This window comes from Nicotiana sylvestris, chromosome 10, assembly GCF_000393655.2.
Source record: "Nicotiana sylvestris chromosome 10, ASM39365v2, whole genome shotgun sequence".
In the NCBI taxonomy this organism is placed as follows: domain Eukaryota; kingdom Viridiplantae; phylum Streptophyta; class Magnoliopsida; order Solanales; family Solanaceae; genus Nicotiana; species Nicotiana sylvestris.
In genome coordinates, this window is record NC_091066.1 from 168501503 (window position 1) to 168521922 (window position 20420).

Here is a 20420-nt window from a genome sequence, read left to right on the forward strand (position 1 = left end):
TGTTGCATGCAAAATGGCGTGACCCCAAACAAAAGTGGGCAGCCTCGTTTTCATGAGTAACGGTCTTGCTATCAATTGCAGACGTTTAATTAAAGACTCTGCAAGACCATTTTGAGTGTGAACATGAGCTACATGATGTTCCACTTTTATCCCAATTGATAAGCAATAATCATTAAATGATTAGGATGAAAACTCAGCAGCATTATCAAGTCTAATAGACTTAATTGGATTATCGAAAAATTGTGCCCGTAATCGAATTATTTGTGCCATTAATTTTGCAAACCCGAGGTTGCAAGATGACAATAGACACACATGGGACCATCTAGAAGATGCGTCTATTAAGACCATAAAATATCTAAACGACCCACTAGGTGGGTGAATAGGTCCACAAATGTCCCCTTGTATACGTTCCAAAAACGCAAGGGACTCAATTCTAACCTTTGTTGGTGATGGTCTAATAATTAACTTGCCTTGATAACAAGATGTGCAAGAAAATTCATTATTTAAAAGAATATTTAAATTCTTTAATGAATGCCCATTTGAGTTTTCTATAATTCATCTCATCATAATTGATCCAAGGTGTCCCAATCGATCATGCCAAAGTACAAAAGTATTGGAATCAATAACCTTTTGGTTTACGGTAGAATGTGTCTTAATTGCACTAATTCTTGTCCAATACAGGCCACAAGATAAAGATTGGAACTTCTCAATAACCCACTTTTGGCCAGAGACATTCTTGGTAATGATGAGATATTCAAGATTATTCTCATCTATTGTCTCAATATGATATCCATTTCGACGGATATCTTTAAAACTCAACAAGTTCCTCTTGGACTTGGAGGAGAACATTGCATTCTCTATGATAAGTATTATTCTCTTAGGCAGAGTTATAGTAGCTCTTCCAGAGCCTTCAATTAATTTACTACTGCCAAAAATTGTAGTAACATCTGCCTTACACATACTTAAATGAGAGAAATATTATTTCTCTTTGAATATTGTATGTGTCGTACATGAATCAACTAAACAAATATTTTTACAATTGGACATTGATCCAAGTTTGCTTTGTGAGATATACATGTTTGCTTCCCATGGTTTTACATACAAAAGAAATACACTAATAAACATTAGTATATTCTTGTCGATTAAATATATTCATGAATTTGTTCAAGCATTTAACAAGGGAGCTAATAATGAGAAAGATAAGGACATTTATTAGAATTAAATACCATATATCTAAATAATACGATACAGTGTGAAATTTCAATTGTGGAAGAAAAGAAAATAAACTAATTTAAAAATTAGTTTTCCGAGCACACATTGTATAAAACAAATATTAAACAAAGAGAGAATTGGATAAGCTAACTGTCATTATACAATAACATGGAAACAAGGATAACCATATTTGCCTGTCCATTATTCTGACCACATGGACGTGATCGCTCGTGACTTCAATCATATACATACATTGTCCAATTCAACTCTGAATTTTACTTTCTATTTTAACTCCACGTTAAGAAATCGATAGATGTGCAATAGAAGCAAATTTTCATGAAGAGAGTTTGTTAAAGGGAGACTACATATAAGAGTAAATACTTTAAAACACTCAATTGATTGTATAAAACAAATATTAGAACTATATTTAATCAAAACAAACTAACACATTTCAAAAATTAAATAATACTAACTGATACTAATGACTACTACTCATATAAAGAACTATAATTACATGATTTTTATTCATTAACTACTACGAACAAGCACAAATAAAAATTGAACTACTCATTCATCTTTAACCACGGATCCATCACCGATCAAGTGGTCTATATTTCCATCAGGGCGCTCAAAGAAGTCTGCCACATCCAAGTGGGTGATGTCAAAATCATTGTCAGAGACAAAATTCGCTTCAGGGCCTTTATTCTTTAGAGATGCTTGATAAAGCTCAACCAAATATCTTGGTATACGACAAATATTTGCCCAATGCCCTTTTCCACCGCAACGATATCATTCAGTTTCTGAACCATTTGCTTTTGGCTCCTCATCTTTCCCTTTCCACTTTTGGTGGTTATTTCTCTTTGGGGAATGATTAACACCAGGAAAATTTCTTCCTTGTCTACGACCACGGCCACGACCATGACCATGACCACGAATAGAGTCACGGCCTTTTCCACGCTTAGTATAATGGGAATACACCTCATCCACTTCAGGAGAAGAGAAATCAACTCAGAGTACTTCTTGAAACCTTTCTCTCTGTATTGCTGTTGCAAGACCATATTGGAGGCATGAAACGTTGTGAACGTTTTTTCAAGCATATCATAATCAGTGATAGTATCTCCACAAAGTTTTAATTTAGAAGTAATTCTGAACATTGCAGAATTATATTCAGAAACAGACTTAAAGTCTTGGAGCCTCAGATGAGCCCAATCATATCATGCTTGTGGAAGAGTGACCAACTTTAAGTTGTCATATCTTTCCTTTAAGCCATTCCATAAAACAAGTGGATCTTTGACTGTGAGATATTCTATTTTCAACCCTTCATCAAGGTGATGGCGCAAGAAAATCAAGGCCTTAGCACAATCTTGGGTGGATGCTTTAGTTTTGTCTTTAATGGCGTCTCCAAGACCCATTGCATCTAAATGGATTTAAGCATCCAACACTCATGTCATATAGTTCTTGCCCGAAATTTCAAGGGCAGCGAACTTTCTTTTCATAATGTCAGTCATAATTAAAAAGAGGAGAAAAGTTATACCTTAATCTTCTCAAAGAGCTTCTTGAGACGGTAGAGTCTCGTGTTGATAACATGTTATAAAACAATAAAAGTAGAAGAACAAAATTGCAGAGAAAGAGAGAGAGGAAATTCTTATTGAATTTTGGGATGATTTACAATGGGGTAAAACCCCGATATTTATAGGGAAAAAATAACTTAGCCACAAAGTAAAACTCTCTACAAGATAGACATTCACTAAATAGAATTCTATATATATGTATATATGCAGAACCATCATATCAAACCATAAGAACATAAACTGAGAACAAACAAATCAGTCAGAAATGAGAAAGAAGATTGTTGCCAATATTATTCCATTGATGGCAATGGTAATATTGCTAATGTTGATTTCTACTTCACAAGTATCTATCTATCTATATATATATATATATATATATATATATATATATATATATTAATTTAAGTGGTTGTGTGAGCGGCTATTAAGTTAATTAATTATTCTTTTTGAATAAATATTTGAGGAAGATTTGGTCTACGGTCATTTTCACCAGAGATTAGCAAAAATAAACATACACTCCCTCTGGTCCATAATAAGTGACTTTTTGGCCTTTGGGCTTTGGCACAACCCTTAAGAAGATACGGACTCCTAGAGAAAAATTATAACCTCATTTCTTGAATTATCGAATTTGCTTCTTCTTGTTTTGTTTTGTTTTGTTTTTTTTCCCCAAAACAAGTATGAAATAATTATGGTCTCATGCTATATCACTGCCAGGAAAACATCGTTTTCTGACTATCAAAATCGTCGAAAAGTAGTTTAAAAATCTATTTTTTTTTACTACATTCCGATATGGGCGGCTCAACAACATCCGAGGCCTAAAGCAAAGCCTTAATAAGAGGCGTATGTATGTATGCATTCATGAGCATCGTTTTTTGAAAAATTAGACGAGCATGTGGAATGAAAAAAATGAGAATTTGGTTTTATAAAATACAAAAAAAAAATTGAATGAATTTAGCGTTTATTGCATCACAACTGAAATGAGAGAACCCAGAAAACATACTTCCTCCGTCCCAACTTATGTGACTCCTTTTTTAGTGAGTCCCCTTTCTATATTTAGTAATAATTCAACTTTAATTTTCTCTTTATCCTTAATGAGATAATTTCTAACCACACAAGTTTCTATGATATTATTTGTTTTAGACCATAAATATCAAAAGTCTTCCTTTATTTTATAAACTCTTTGTCAAGTCAAACACTTTCATATAAATTGGGACGAAAAGAATATAATTTATGTGAGAAAAATAAATGATGAGTTACATTATTAGATATAGTAATGTGACTAACTAATGAATAAAGAAATATAATTCAGTAAAAACGTAAAATAAAATTGACAGAAAACTATTTTGATTATATTAATTAGAGGAAGAAATTGAGTTATTAAAATTAAATATGACAATAAAGAAATAAATTTATCAATTACAAGGATAACTTATAAATAATATATTATTTATAAACAAATGGTATAATAATTTTGGGGCCCTTAAATTCTTGGGGCCTAAAGCAAGTGCTTTACTTGCTTTAGGGTCTGGCCGCCCCTGCGTTCCGATTGTTTCTAGGTAGTCGGAAACAAATATGTCCGAAAACATGGAATAGTTTTAGGGGTCGTTTGGTAGGAGGTATTAGAAAAAATAATGCAAGCATTAGCTCTAAGCATTACTAATACCTTGTTTGATACATTTTTTCAACTTGTGTATAACTAATACTTGATACTTGGCATTATCCTATGCATAAGTAATGCATACAAAACCATGACATTAGTATACCAAGGCTTTAATGCATGCATTAGCAAGGTTAAAAACAAAATTGTCCTCAAAGTCCCTTAAAGCTAGAGAATATGAAAGACATTTTTTAAGCAACTATTTTTAATATACCACAACAAACAGATAAGAAATAATATTTGCATGACTAATGTTTGTATTACTAACTAATGCATTATTAATCCATGCATTACTAATAGGGGTGTTCATAGTTCGGTTTGGATCGATTTTTCCCTAAAAAGAAACCAAACCAAGTAAGTCGGTTTTTCAAATACTAGAACAAAACCAAACCAATTAAGTCGGTTTTTTCTCGATTCGGTTTATGTCGGTTTTTCGGTTATTTGTTGGTTTTTTCTTAAATATAAGACATACACTACCAAACACACATTTCGGTGACCATATTTTCAACATAACATTATCAAATCAATTGCCCTTTGAGAAATCTATTATTTACCAATATATATTGATGACAATTGAATCAAATAGTGATGAATAATTTAAGGACTCAATTAAAATATATTATTTTTAACATGAAATAGATTCTTACACTTAACAAAAGAAAACTACCAATTAAACTAGAATGTAAAGGTAAAGATTGTACAAAAGGTGCAAACGATTAATATTTACAATAAAAAATTTAAAACTTTGTATAAAAGTACATACATACATATATATATATATATATATATATATATATATATATATAGGTATAATAATAAATTTAAAATAGTTACTCCTATATTCGGATTCGTTCGTTTTTTTTAATTAAAAGCAAACCAAATTTGATCGGTTTTTAAATTTCAAAACCAAAACCAAACTAAACCAAAAAGTATCGGTTTTTTTGGTCGGTTTGGTTTGGTTTTCGGTTTGGTTCGGATTTTCAGATTTTTATGAACACCCCTAATTACTAATACACCTTATTCCGCACTATTCTTATACACCCTACCAAACGACCCCTTACTACTTAACTTTTTGTGCATTGATTGTGTAGAAGAATCTTAACAGGTACTCCCTCCGGTCCATAACAAGTGACCAAGTTACTTTTGTTTTTGGTCCAACTAAGGATTCATTTATATAATCATGAAAAAATTCAATTTATATTTTAAAAATTACATTATATATGTTTCCCTAGAAAGTCATTTACTTCTTACATTTAAGAAGAGAAGTAAGTGCTATTATAACTATGCTGCAACATTTATCTAAGGGGAGTTTAATCACACTAACTATTTTTTACTAGAATTTAGTATTTCTTTAATGGGTGTGCCCAAGACAAATTGGTCACTTATTATGAACCGAACTACTATCAAGTAATTATGTATAAACTGTCGGTAAAAAGTGAAAGTAGTAATGCAGAAATAAAGTAGGTTACTTATTACAAGCGAATAACAAATTAAGATACAATACTATAAAAAATATTTACAGTATCATTGGCATACTAGTTTAATCTTCTATACTATATTAAAAGCACGAAAGTCTTTAGTGAAATGTTGTTCGCATTTCTTATCCCTTGAAAATAGATTTTACACTAGACAAAATTGTCATTTAAATTATTTTTCTAATACTTAAGAATTGAAATTAGCTAAACTTTCAATTATTAAATCTTTTCTTATTTGAACAGGGTAGAAAATCTTAATATTAAATTTAACTGGAGTTTTGCAACATTTGTTCTCCTTAACATGTACGACAATATTTTAGTTGTCCTAAACATGTTCTCCTTTTTGCTTTTTCTTTTTGTATCCTCAATAACTAAATATTCCATTAAATAAATAACTTTAAATTTGATAATGTGACGACCCAGCCAGTCGTCTCATGAGTTACCATTTCGTTTCCCTCATTTCTGCTTCTTATTGCTTTGTCTATCGGTTCTATATGTGATCGGGTTGGTTGGCTCGGGTTCGGAAAGAATTTGGTAAAGTTTGAGATACTTAGTCTCTTTTGAGGAAGCTCAAGTTGGAAAAATCAACCGGATGTTGACTTATATGTTGGAGGGCTCCGATGTGAGTTCTGATAGTTCATATAGCTTCGGGAGGTAATTTGGGACTTAGGAGCGTGATCGTAATGAGTTTTGGAGGTTCCGGGTAGATTTAGACTTGAATTGGCGAAAGTGAATTTTTGGCATTTTCCGGTTGATAGGTGAGATTTTGATTTGGGGTCGGAATGGAATTCCAAGAGTTGCAATAATTCTGTTGTGTCATTTGGGATGTGTGTGCAAAATTTCAGGTCATTCGGACGTTGTTTGGTTGGATTTTTGATCAAAAGCGGAATTCGGAAGATTTTGAAAACTTAGGCTTGAATCCGAGGTGTTTTGGTTGATTCGATGTTGTTTGAGGTGTTTTGAAGATTGTTATAAATTTGAATAAGGTTATGGGGTATGTTTGTGTTTATGGTTGAGGTCCCGGGGGCCTCGGGGTGATTTCGGATGGTTGACAGAGAGTTTGGGAGTTTGGAGGAGCTACAGATTTTCTGCTTCTGTTGTTTCCGCACCTGCGGATTGGGGACCACAGGTGCGATGCCGCAGATGCGATAAAAGAGGCCGCAGAAGTGAAAAGGAGCTAGGAAGGCTTGTGACCGCAGAAGCGGGTGGTGAACCGCACCTGCGATGATGCAGGTGCGGCTTGCATCGCAGATGCAATTTTGGCAGCTTAAGTGAAAAACCGCAGAAGCTGTTGGTTGACCGCAAATACGGTACCGCAAAAGCGGGAATTATGCCGCAGAGGCGAAATCCCTAGGTTAGAAGGTATAAATTGTTTCCTTCGCGATTTTTGAGCTATTCCTCCATTTTTAAGTCGGCTTTGGAGCTTTTTGGGCAATTTTGAAGATGGATTTCAAGTGGACTTCATTGAGGTAAGGATTTTAGACCTAAAACTCGTTCCTATGGTATTATTTCACGGATTAAAGCTATAATTAATGGAATTTAAGAGTTACAATTGGGGAAACTAGGGCTTGGTATTGGAGACCTAGACTTGAGGATTTGAGGGACCATTTATGGTCGGATTTTGGTACTTTTGATATGTATGAAGGTACTTTTATATGTATGAACTCGTTGGGGAGATAAGGAATCTATTGATGAAATTTTATCGAATTCTAAGACATGGGCCTGGGGGTCGGGTTTTGGTAATTTCGGAATTTATGTTGTAAATTGATTATTTTCGCTTGGGCTTCGTTCCCTTAGCATATTTTGACGTCGTGATTCTGACTTTGGATAGATTCAACGCGAGTGGAGGACGACTCGAGGGGCAAAGGCATCGCGGGCTAGAGTTTCGATCGGATTGAGGTGAGTAATGATTGTAAATAATGTCCTGAGGGCATGAAACCCCGGATTGCACATCGTTGTGCTATATTGAGGTGACACACATGCTAGATGATGAGCGTGGGGTCGTGCTCTGTTGGGGATTGTGACTTAGCCCATCCCGAATGACTATTTTACCGCGTATTTGACTGAAAACTATTTGTTATCATTATGTTTTGGGCCGAATGCCATATTTGGACCTCGTGCCAACTATTTGAACCCTTAGGGGATTTTTATTGATATTTCCTCACTGTTTTGACTTTATACTTGAACTCAGTCATGCTATATTCCACTGTTGTCATAACTCGGCCATGTTTACTCTACTTTAACACTTAAATGATATTTTGGGCTGAGCACCATGTTTTACTGTTGCCCGAGTGGCTGTGAGATTCTAGCTGAGTAAGACCGAGGGCCTACGTTGTGAGGAAACTCTGATTATGATTATGAGGTCAAGGGCCTGAGATTTATACGCCACGAGGTGGATTGTTGATATGAGGCCGAGAGCCTAGTGATGATGCCACGAGATGGCTTGATATTGCGCTTGGAGCGTAAGGGGCCCCTCCAGGAGTCTGCACACCCCTAGTGAGCGTGAGTACCCATTGTGATGTGAGATATAGCCCGAGGTGCTGGTATTGTTTCTGAGATATTGCCCGAGGGGCGAATTTGTTGACATTGTGCCCGAGGGGCGATCCTTTATGTGTTTATCTTTCTTATTTATCTGTCATTTACTTGTTTAATTTTTAAAATGGCATTTTACGAAGTTTAAACTGAACTCAGTGACTTTACACATCTTTACTGCTTCACTTTTTTTACTGGCTTTTACTGTCTCCTTATAGCCTGTAATGTGCCTTACGTGATTTCTTGTTCACAATCTTTATTTATGATTATTACTCACTGAGTTGGACTACTCACTTTACTCCCTGCACCCCGTGTGCAGATTTAGGCGTTGTTGATCCTGCTCGCGAGGGTTGAGAGCTCCCGGCAGATTTCGGAGTCCACGAGGTAGCTGATCGGCGTTCGCAGCCCCGTGCCTCTCCCTCTTTATTGCATTTCTTTCTCTTTCTCAGTTATTCTATAATAGCTTGGTAGATATTTCAGACTTGTATTGTATTAATAGATGCTCTTGATTGGTGACACCCCAGTATAGGGGCTGTGTTAGGTTTTATTTTCGCAAACTGTAATGTTCACTGCTTACTTTGGAATCATTTATTACGTTTTAGACTTAATTCTTATTGTTTAATTGCTTAAAACTGAAATGGGAAAGTGTCTGCTAGCCTTGTCTTAATGAGAGGCGCCATCACGACCGGGTTCGGGTTTAGGGTCGTGACAAGTTGGTATCAGAGCCTAGGTTATATAGGTCTCACGAGTCATGAACAGGTTTAGTAGAGTCTCATGGATCGGTACGGAGACGTCTGTATTTATCCTCGAGAGGCTGCAGAACCTTTAGGACAAACTTCATATTCTTGAAATTCTTGTCGTGCGAATTTGTTGATCCGAGTACTAAACTTTTGTTATTCTATTCTCTCACAGATGGTGAGGACACGTGCTACCGGTTAGGATGGACGACCACCAGTGCCACCAGCTGTGGCCACTAGAGGCTGAGAATGTGGTCGTGGTCGCGGTAGGGGCAGGGGTGTGGCCTGTACAACAACTAGGGCAGCACCTGTAGATCCACCAGCCGCCCCAGTTCAGGATCAGGTCCTAGTTGTGGATGCTCCAACAGCACCAGCTCAGGCACCAGCTGTGCCCATTGTGATTCCAGGTCTTCAAGAGGCCTTGGCTCAGATTCTATTAGTTTGCACTGGCCTAGCTCAGGCGGTTTCAGTCACTACAACCGCAACTACTTCTCAGGCCGAGTGAGGCAATCAAACTCCCATTGCTCGCACACCTGAGCAGTTCGTGCAGGGACTTTAGACACCATGGGAGCATCTAGCCTAGCCAGTTGTAGCTTCTCAAGACTAGTTAGTTCCTGCCATGCTGGAGGATGAGCATCGCAGGTTGGAGAGGTTTGATAGACTTTAACCTCCGACTTTCAGTATTGTAGAGGGCGAGGATACCCAGGGTTTCTTGGATAAGTGTCAGAGGATGCTTCGTACAGTGGGTATTCTCGAGACCAGCAGGGTCACTTTTACTACTTATCAGTTTCCTGGAGCTGCCTTCACTTGGAGGGAGGCATTTGAGAGGCCTAGGCCTGTTGGTGCAGCACCCCTTACCTAGCAGCAGTTCTCCATTCTCTTCTTGGAGATGTATGTGTCGCAGTCTCGCAGAGAGGAGCTGTGCAGGCAGTTTGAGTGGTTGCGTCAGAGAGAGGTGACTGTGACGCAGTATGAGATGAGATTCTTCGATTTAGCTCGTCATGCTATTTGGTTGGTTTCCACAGATATAGAGAGGATTAGGAGGTTTGCTGATGGCCTCACTTATCAGCTTTGTATTCTCATGACCAGGGAGAGGGTGACTGGTGCTACCTTCAAGGAGGTTGTAGACATTGCTCGTGACATTGAGTCTGTTCGTCACCAGGAACAAGAGGAGAGGGAGTCCAAGAGGCCTCGAGGATCTGGTAGTTATAGTGGTGCTCCATCGAGAGGTCAGTTTCAGTACGGCAGAGGTCGTCCATTCAGGCATGCTCAGCCAGCTCGCCCAAGTTATCATGGGGCACCATCGGGTCATGGTTCTCACAGTTCTCATTAGGGCCAGTCATCACTTAGTGCCCTTCTAGCTCAGAGTTTGTCCTGTGCTCCATCAGTTCAGGGTTCTTCTATGTCAGACGCATCAGCTAGTCATTCCAGTGCGAGAGGTTCCCTACAGTCCCCTTCTCCATCACCCGGGAGTTGCTATGAGTGTGGAGAGATGGGTCATATATAGAGGTAGTGTCCTCATCGTCTTGCGGGTTCATCTCAGCAGAGGGGTCAGTCATCGGCTTCATCGCCAGTTACTTCACCACCACCCGCCCAGCCAGCTAGGGGTGGAGGTCAGATTCTGATGTATTCTGTACAGTAACACCTCCGTCATCAGAGTCTAACAATCTGATTCTCATATTGGCTAGCTGATGAAGCTCTTTAGTCAACCCCCATCTACCTGCCTCAATATGTACTAAGCTTCCCATTGATTTACGGCTGAGAGCATCTTCCACAATATTGGCTTTACCGGGATGATACAATATCTCAACGTCGTAGTCTTTCAGTAATTCAAGCTACCTACGCTGCCTCAAATTTAACTCTTTCTGCTTGAAGATGTATTGTAAACTCTTGTGATCTGTGTAGATGTCAACGTGGACGCCGTATAAGTAGTGCCACCATATATTCAAAGCATATATTACTGCAGCCAATTCCAAATCATGGGTTGGATAATTCTTTTCGTGCTTCTTCAATTGTCTTGATGCATAAGCAATCACCTTCCCACGCTGCATCAATACGCACCCCAAACCTATACCTGAGGCATCACAATATACCACATAACCTTCTGTTCCTTCAGGAAGAGTGAGCACTGGTGCAGATGTCAATCGATTCTTCAGCTCCTGAAAACTACGTTCACAAGTGTCAGACCACTGGAATTTGGTAGCTTTTTGTGTTAACTTAGTCAATGGTGATGATATAGAGGAAAATCCTTCTACAAACCGCCTATAATATCCTGCTAGCCCTAGGAAGCTGCGGACTTCTGATGGTGTTGTAGGTCTCGGCCAATTCTTTACTGCATCGATCTTCTGAGTGTCGACACTAATACCCTCATCAGATATCACATGGCCAAGGAATGCTACTGAGTTCAGCCAGAATTCACATTTGGAGAGCTTAGCATATAACTTACGATCCTGAAGCGTCTGTAATACTATCCGCAAGTGGCCCGCATGTTCCGCCTCCGAACGAGAATACACTAGAATGTCATCAATGAATACAATCACGAACACATCAAGATAGGGCCTGAATATAGTATTCATGAGATCCATAAAAGCTGTTGGGGCATTTGTTAGCCCGAACGACATCACCAAGAACTCAAAGTGCCCATATCTTGTCCGGAAGGCCGTCTTTGGAATATCCTTCTCCCTAACCCTCACCTGATGATACCCTGAACGTAAATCAATCTTAGAGAAATACTTGGCACCCTGGAGTTGGTCAAACAGGTCATCAATTCTTGGAAGTGGATACTTGTTCTTTATAGTAGACTTATTCAACTGTCGATAGTCGATACACATCCGTAACGACCCATCTTTCTTTCGCACGAATAGGACTGGCGCACCCCAAGGTGAAGTGCTAGGCCTAATGAAACCCTTATCCAGCAAGTCCTTCAACTGCACCTTCAACTCTCGCAACTCTGGCGGGGCCATTCTGTATGGAGGGATAGAGATTGGTTGAGTGTCAGGCAACACATCAATGCTAAACTCAATCTCCCTTTCAGGAGGAAGGCCTGCCCCAATCTCAAGCTATGCAATTGTCAAAACTCCTTAGTCTACAATAAGAGAAACGATACTATCGTTATCATTTAAGCGTCATAACTATTATGTATCGACCACAACCTATTTTACGATGAAACGGACAGCACCTCCCCTATATATATGACCTCACACCATTCAAAATAGTCACCAAACAGCCCAAACAACATCAATAATAAACATATTGAGCCTCCCAATATAGTCCACACACAGCCTAATCACTCCATACATACGACGACCACCATAGTCGTGTCAAACAATCTGGAAATGTTACGAATAACTATCAGCCCATAACCCTACATATATATGGTGTTTCCCCACACCCTTCCTCCTCCAAAACTCCACAAGATAGTAGTAAAATACGCAGCCCAACAACAACGCAAAACAGTCCACAAAACAATAACATTACTACCAAACCTTTCGATATATATCTCACAAGTTCTAGCTTCAATGGCTTAGCCGCAACTTGGATAATCTTAAATACATATAGAGTAAGAGGTTCCTTACCTTTATACAGAAAGAACAACTCCAATTTGACCTTAAATTTCCATGAAATATCCCTCCAATGCTGCCACAACAACAAAAAAGTGAAACTAGCGATCAATTAGTGTTTTTCGGCACTAGAATCACTTTAGAAGGCTTGAAATCACCTAGGATTGATATTAAGAATATGAGGGAGTATTTACAGAACATAAACCCTTTAAAACAACCTCCCACACGAGCTGGAACGACACAAAAATGAGCAATAACAAGAAGAACAAGAGACTTACTAGCGCCACGGAATTCCCGACACTTGATTTGTGTTGTTTGCCCTTTTTTTGGGTCTTGAATCTTGAGAGAACCTTGAGAGGATGTTCCTAGGGTTCTAAGGTCTGAAAATAGTGAGAAGAAATGACTTAAAACGGGTTGGAGGCATCCTATATAGGTCCAAATATCTTAAACCGCCTTAGTGGGCCCCATAGAGAGGTGCTTGGCGCAGTCTCGCAAAAATGCGAATATCTCTCTACTCCGAGATTGTATCGATAAACGGTTTAACGTGTTGGAACTTAGACTCATAGATCTTTAATTTGGTTTGTAGATCACCCTGTAATTCCTTGTAAATTAGGATAAAACATTAGAAACATTTGACCTAATGTTTAAGTAAAATTATGAACCTAAGTTGCGACAACTTTTGTCGACTTTTGTTTCATAACTCGTTTGATTTCAAGACTTATGATACGGATATTATATGATTAAAATACCTTAATACATGACCTCTTGCATGTATTAATCACCGCTAGATTTACCTGAAAATACTAGTTACAACATCCTTGATTCATTTAACTTATAATACTTGTTAATCACCCTTATACACTCTTGTATCACTTAAGACCAATAGGATTGACTTCTTATCATCTCAAATATAATTCCTTCTTGGATTTATGTTAACTAATATATGGCATGAACTAACACATGTGGATATGGGTTGTAACAGTAAGAGGGAATTGTCCCCATAAATGAGTTAACTGATTATGTGTTCCTTATTGTGGGGGCTACGTACGCACGAGGTGACGAGAGTCCGTGCATAGCTACTATTATGTTAATTGTCCGGATATATTAGGACATGTATCATGCCATATTTTCAAATGTTTATATCATTTCATGCTAATAAGATCACTCAGGACATGTTAGGGATTGAAAATAAATATAAGTAAACGTATGCGCTTACTTGTGGACTTGTGTGAATTTATTTGACCATGAATGTGCCTTTATGTTCTTCTTGATGATAATTGATATTTGTGGTTCGGGCCGATCGCCTAGGTAGAAATAGATACATCTTTGATTCACGCCATTCGACCCTCTGGCAGTGCACAATTTCTTTTATATTGGACCAAGTCGTACGACCTCGGCATAATGTGTGCATGATATTTATGTGAAACCTTATTCATGACTTACTCTGTTAAATACTTTGAAGGGAAATTTTTATAATACATGACTGAAACTGATATATTGTTCTTTGTGAACTTTGAACTTGCTATTATGTCCATGTTATTCATGCTAAGTGTAATCTTTAATCATTAATTGGTATTGACCTTAGTAAGTGTCAAGTCGACCCCTCGTCTCTACTTCTTTGAGGTTAGATTGGATACTTGCTGGGTACATGTTGGTTATGTACTCATACTACGCTTCTGTACTTAATTGTATAGGTCCTAAGGTAGGTACATCTTGCTACCTCGCTAGTGTGCATTCTTGATAGTAGGCTGAGATTCCACGGTGAGCTGCTCCATTGCTATGTCGTTCAGAAGCGTAATGGAGTCTCTCTTTGTTTTTGATTGTCTATTCTGTTTCAGATAGTAGGATAAATTTATTCTTTTGTATATTCTACTAGATGCCCATATACTTATGACATCTGATCTTGGCACACATATTAGTAGACTATTCGTTTGGGTCGTATAACTATTATTTTACGTTGCTAATTATATCTTGTTTTAAATTCAACATAAGAAAATGTTGGAATTGTTTTGATTAAGTAAAAATGAGAACTCACTAATACTTTCAGGTTGGCTTTCCTGACAACGGTGTTGGTAGCCATCACGACCGGTAATGAAATTGGGTCATGACAACATGGTATCAGAGCACTAGGTTCACGTAGGTCTCACAAGTCATGGGCAAATCTAATAGAGTTTTGTAGATCGGTACGGAGACGTCTGTATTTATCTTTGAGATGCTATAGGGTGTTAGGATACCACTCTTTATTCAAATCCTATTGTGCAGTGGTTGGTATACTAAATTTCCCTCCTCTATTCTCTCACAGATGGTGAGGACACGTATGGAGGATGTTCGACCTGGGAGGAGCTACTCCCCCCGTTACTAGAGGCCGAGGCAGAGGCTGGGGGAGGGAACCAGCCCGAGGTAGGGGACGAGGGCGTTCCAGAGCCATTCTAGTAGTACCACTAGTAGATCATATGGGAGATCCTATCATTGAGGAGTAGGCCGAGGTGCCTGCAACTAAGCCTACCCCGATGGCCAGCGAATCTAGCTACATCACAAGTGGGAGGGGGAGCACAGACCCGTACTGCTCAGGCTCTTGGTCATGTAGCTACAGTGTATCAGATCCATGTGCACTACCCGCGGCTGGGGCTTATCTAGTTGCTGTAGTGGTACCCGAGCCCAGACCAGCTACGAATGGTGATTCGTAGAAGTTATTGGACAGATGGACTAGGTTACACCCTCCTATCTTCGGGGGTGAGCGTCATAAGGATGCCCAGGATTTCATTGATAGGTGCAGGGACAGACTGCACAACATGAGGATACTGGAGTCGCATAGGGTTCACTTCACTACTTTCCAGCTGGAGGGCAGGGCCCGTAGATGGTGGCAAGTCGTATGTTCTTGGCAGGCCAGCAAGTTATCCTCCCATCACTTGGGGTCAGTTCACACAGTATTCCTGGACAGGTATATCCCACGCTCTAAGAGGGAAGAACTGTGATATCAGTTTAAGCAGCTTGAGCAGGGTTAGATGTCCATGACTGACTATGAGGCGAGGTTTTCTGAGTTATCCCACCATGCACTGATGATACTTCCTACTGACGTAGAGAGGGTGAGGAGGTTTGTTGCAGGGTTGCATTCTGGCATTAGGACCAATATGGCCCCAGAGGTGGAGATAGGGAATCCTTATCAGTTTGTGGTGGAGATTGCTCCAAGAATTATGGGATACCGTCTGAGAGGTAGGGAATAGATGCAGCAGGACAAAAGGGCTATATTCTCTAGAGAGTTTAGAGGTGCCCCGGGGAGGTAGAGGTCAGTTCAGGAGGGGTCAGCCTAGCAGGCCCCCATATTCGGCACCGCCACCTGCTCGGGGTGCTCCAGCACACCCCTATTTTAGCACCATACTAGAGAGTTCTTACCGCTCGCCAGCTATTCAAGGTTCCTCCAGTAGGTATTCAGGTCCCCAAGGTTCTTCTGGTTCCTAATTCAGTGCTATGCCAGAGAGTTCATACCATCCACCAGCTATTCAAGCTTCTTCTAGTAGGTCTACAGGCTATCAGGGTCAGTCATCAGGGCAACAGGCCGCCACACCATAGGGTTGTTTTGAGTGCAGAGACCTTATTCATATGAGGAGGTACTGCTCTAGACTTCGGTGTATGGTAGTGCAGCAGGATTAGCAGCCCATGATTTCAGCATAGATTTCCCAACCGCCTAGAGGCAGGGGACAAATTGGTAGAGGCCGTCCTAGAGGTGGAGGCCAGGCAGGCAGAGGTCAGCCAGCTACCGCTCAGTTAGGTGGAGGCTTGCCAGCTGGCGCTACAACCAGATTCTATGCCCTTCCGGCCAGACCAGATACATTGGCCTCAGATGCCATTATCACAGGTATTATTTTCATCTGCGGTAGGGATGCTTCAGTGTTATTTGATCCAGGGTCTACCTATTCATATGTGTCATCTCTGTTTGCTCATTTCCTGAATACTCCTCATGAGCCTTTGGGCACTCATGTTCATGTGTCCACTCCTGTGGGCAATCCTACAGTTGTGGATTGGATCTACCGATCCTCTGTGGTCACATTTTGCAGTTTCGAGACTAGAGCAGATCTCCTATTGCTTGACATGACCGACTTTGAGGTCATCCTCAGCATTGATTGTTTGTCTCCATATCCCCCCGTCCTAGATTGCCATGCTAAGACTGTTACATTAGTAATGTCTGCATTGCCAGGGTTGGAGTGGAAGAGGTTCCTCAGTTGATACATGTAGTCGGGTTATTTCTTTTCTGAAGGCTCGACATATGATCAAGAACGGTTGTTTGGCTTATCTAGCTTATGTTCGGGACACCATCGTAGAGTCTCTGATGATTGATTCGGTTCCAGTAGTCCGGGAGTTCGCCGATGTGCTTCCTTCTGACCTTCCTGGCATGCCACCAGATTGTGATATTGATTTCTGTATTGATTTGGCTCCAGGTACCCAGCCTATATCTATTCCGCCTTACTGTATGGCTTCGAAAGATTTGAAGGAGCAGCTTGAGGAGTTGTTAGCAAAGGGGTTTGTTAGACTAAGTGTGTCACCTTGGGGTGTACCAGTGTTGTTTGTAATGAAGACGGATGGGACCATGCAGATGTACATTGATTACCGCCAGTTGAACAAGGCTACCATCAAGAACAAGTACCCGTTGCCGCGCATTGATGATTTGTTTGACCAGTTGCAGGGTGCTAGGGTGTTCTCTAATTTCGACTTGAGATCAGGGTACCATCATTTGAAAATTCGGGACTTTGATGTCCCGAAGACTGCTTTCCGTACTAGATATGGTCATTATGCGTTTTTGGTAATGTCCTTTGGCTTGACTAATGCCCCAGCAACTTTTATGGACTTGATGAACAGGGTGTTCAGACCCTATATTGATTCCTTTGTTATCATCTTCATTGATGACATCTTGGTATACTCACATAGCCTGGGGGAGCACGAGTAGCATTTGAGAGTAGTGCTTCAGACCTTGTGAGAGCAGAAGCTATATGCTAAGATCTCCAAGTGTGAGTTTTGGCTAGAGTCAGTGTCATTCTTGGAGCATATTTTGTCAGGAGAGGGTATTAAGGTGGATCCCAAGAAGATTGAGGCAATTCAGAGTTGGCCACGTCCTACTTAAGTGACTGAGATCAGGATATTCCTAGGGTTAGCAGGTTATTACCGCAGATTCGTGCAGGGATTTTCATCTATTGTATCACCTCTAACTAGATTGACCTAGAAGGGTGCTCCTTTCCGTTGGTTCCGATAATTGTGAGACGAGCTTTCAGAAGCTCAAGACGGCTTTGATTATAACGCCAGTTCTTGTATTGCCTTCAGGTTCGGGGATGTACACGGTATATTGCAATGCTTCACGCGTTGGCTTGGGTTGTGTATTGATGTAGGAGGGACGAGTTACTGCATACGCTTCACGTCAGCTGAAGATTCATGAGAAGAATTATCATATGCACGATTTAAAGTTGGCCGTGATTGTCCATGCTCATAAGATATGGAGGCATTATCTGTACGGGGTGTCATTTGAGGTGTATACTGATCATCGTAGCTTACAGCATTTGTTCAAGTAGAGAGATCTCAATTTGATGCAGCGTAGATGGCTGGAGTTACTGAAGGATTATGATATCACCATTCTTTATCATCCGGGAAAGGAAAATGTGGTCGTGGATGCCGTAAGCAGGAGAGCAGAGAGTATGGGTAGCTTGGCATTCATTCCAGCAGAGGAGAGGCCACTAGCTTTGAACATTCAGTCCTTGGCTAAGAGACTTGCGAGGTTGGATATTTCAGAGCCCAGCTAAGTCCTTCCGTGTGTTGTTGCTCAGTCTTCATTATTGGGGAAGATCAAGGCCCGACAATTTGATGATCCACATTTGGCAGCTCTCGGAGAGACGGTGCTACAGGGTAGTTCCAAGGAGGTTTCTATCGGCGAGGATGGTGTCCTGCGACTCCTGGGTCGCCTATGTGTTCCTAATGTTGATGGCCTAAGAGAGAGGATTCTAGAGGAGGCACACAGTTCACAGTATTCCATTCATCCGGGTGCTACAAAGATGTATTGTGAATTGAGGCAGCATTATTGGTGGCAGCGGATGAAGAAAGACATAGTGAAGTATGTGGCTAGGTGTTTGAATTGCCAGCAAGTTAAGTATGAACACCAGAGGCCAGGTGGCCTACTTTAGCAGATGCCTATACCTCAATGGAAATGGGAGCGCATTACTATGGACTTCATAGTTGGGTTAACCCAGACCTTGCGGAAGTTTGATGCAGTGTGGGTCATTGATGACAGGTTGACCAAGTCGGCACACTTTATTCTGTTATGACTACTTGTACTTCAGAAAGGTTGGCTCGGATTTACATTTGGGATTGTTCGGTTGCACAGAGATAGAGGCCCTCTGTTTATTTCCCATTTCTGGAGAGCCATTCAGAGTGAGTTGGGGACCCGTGTGGAGCTCGACAAAGCATTTCATCCTCAGACCGACGTACAGTCGAAGCAGACAGTTCAGACTTTGGAGGATATGCTTAGAACACGTGTGATTGACTTTGGAGGGCAGTGGGACCAGTTATTGCCCTTGGCAGAGTTTGCTTACAACAACATCTATCAGATCAGTATCGAGATGTCTCTATTTGAGGCTTTATATGGTCGGCGATGTCGTTCTCCTATCGGGTGATTTAAGCCTGGTGAGGCTAAATTGTACGGTACTGACTTGGTGAAAGATGCCTTGGAAAAGGAAAAGTTGATTCAGGAAAGGCTTCGCACAGCACAGTCCAGACAGAAGAGTTACGCAGATCAGAAGGCACGTGATATATCATTCATAATCGGCGAGAAGGTTCTCTTGAAGGTCTCTCCAATGAAGGGTGTTATGAGATTCGGGAATACGGGCAAGTTGAGCCCAAGGTTTATTGGCCCATTTGAGGTGTTGAGGCGAGTTGGAGAGGTTGCCTACGAGCTTGCTTTACCGCCCAGCTTATCGGTAGTTCATCCAGTTTTTCACGTGTCTATGCTTCGGAGGTATCACGCCGACCTATGCCATGTGCTAGACTTCAGCACTATTCAGCTAGACGAGAGCTTGAACTATGAGGAGGAGCCAATTGCCATCATTGATGCACAGGAGCGCCAGTTGAGATCGAAGAGTGTTTTTGCAGTAAAAGTCTAGTGGAGGGGCCAACCAGTCGAGGAGGCGGCCTGGGAGTCCGAGAAGGACATACAGAGCATATATCCGCACTTGTTCAATGCTTCAGGTGTGAATCTAAACCCGTACAAGGACGAACATTTATTTAAGAGATATTTTTGGATCTCTCTTGACTTACTCAGATATTTGTCCCATGTGCTTCTTGATGATAATTGATATTTGTGGATCGGGCCGATCTCCTCGATAGAAATAGATGCATCTATGGTTCGCGCCATTCGACCCTCTGGCAGTACACAGTTTCTTTTATGTTGGACCGGGCAATGTGTGCATGATATTTATGTGAAACCTTATTCATGACTTACTCTGTTAAATACTTTGAAGGGAAATTTTTATAAGACATGACTGAAACTGATATACTGTTCTTTGTGAACTTTGAGCTTGCTATTATGTCCATGTTATTCATGCTTAGTGCAATCTTTAATCATTAATTGTTATTGATCTTAGTAAGTATCAAGACGACCCCTCGTCACTACTTCTTCGAGGTTAGACTAGATACTTTCT

General features: G+C 40.3%; 1 protein-coding gene across 1 annotated transcript; it reads left to right on the top strand.

The window, feature by feature from the left end:
- Positions 1-15755: 15755 nt before the first annotated feature.
- LOC138880242 (uncharacterized) lies at positions 15756-19883 on the top strand. The gene is made up of 6 exons (XM_070159920.1): positions 15756-15957; positions 16649-16848; positions 16940-17653; positions 18324-18505; positions 19109-19335; positions 19444-19883. Exons 1-6 carry the CDS (start codon positions 15756-15758, stop codon positions 19881-19883), a joined length of 1965 nt encoding a protein of 654 aa, XP_070016021.1.
- Positions 19884-20420: the final 537 nt, after the last annotated feature.

What these genes read in the sequence shown, in the direction of transcription:
- LOC138880242 (XM_070159920.1), top strand. Translation starts at nt 15,756, where the DNA reads ATGACTGACTATGAGGCGAGGTTTTCTGAGTTATCCCACCATGCACTG. An exon ending in TATGGGATACCGTCTGAGAG is followed by an intron (nt 15,958 to 16,648) that starts GTAGGGAATAGA and finishes TATTTGATCCAG; the next exon opens with GGTCTACCTATTCATATGTG. An exon ending in TCTTCATTGATGACATCTTG is followed by an intron (nt 17,654 to 18,323) that starts GTATACTCACAT and finishes AATTTGATGCAG; the next exon opens with CGTAGATGGCTGGAGTTACT.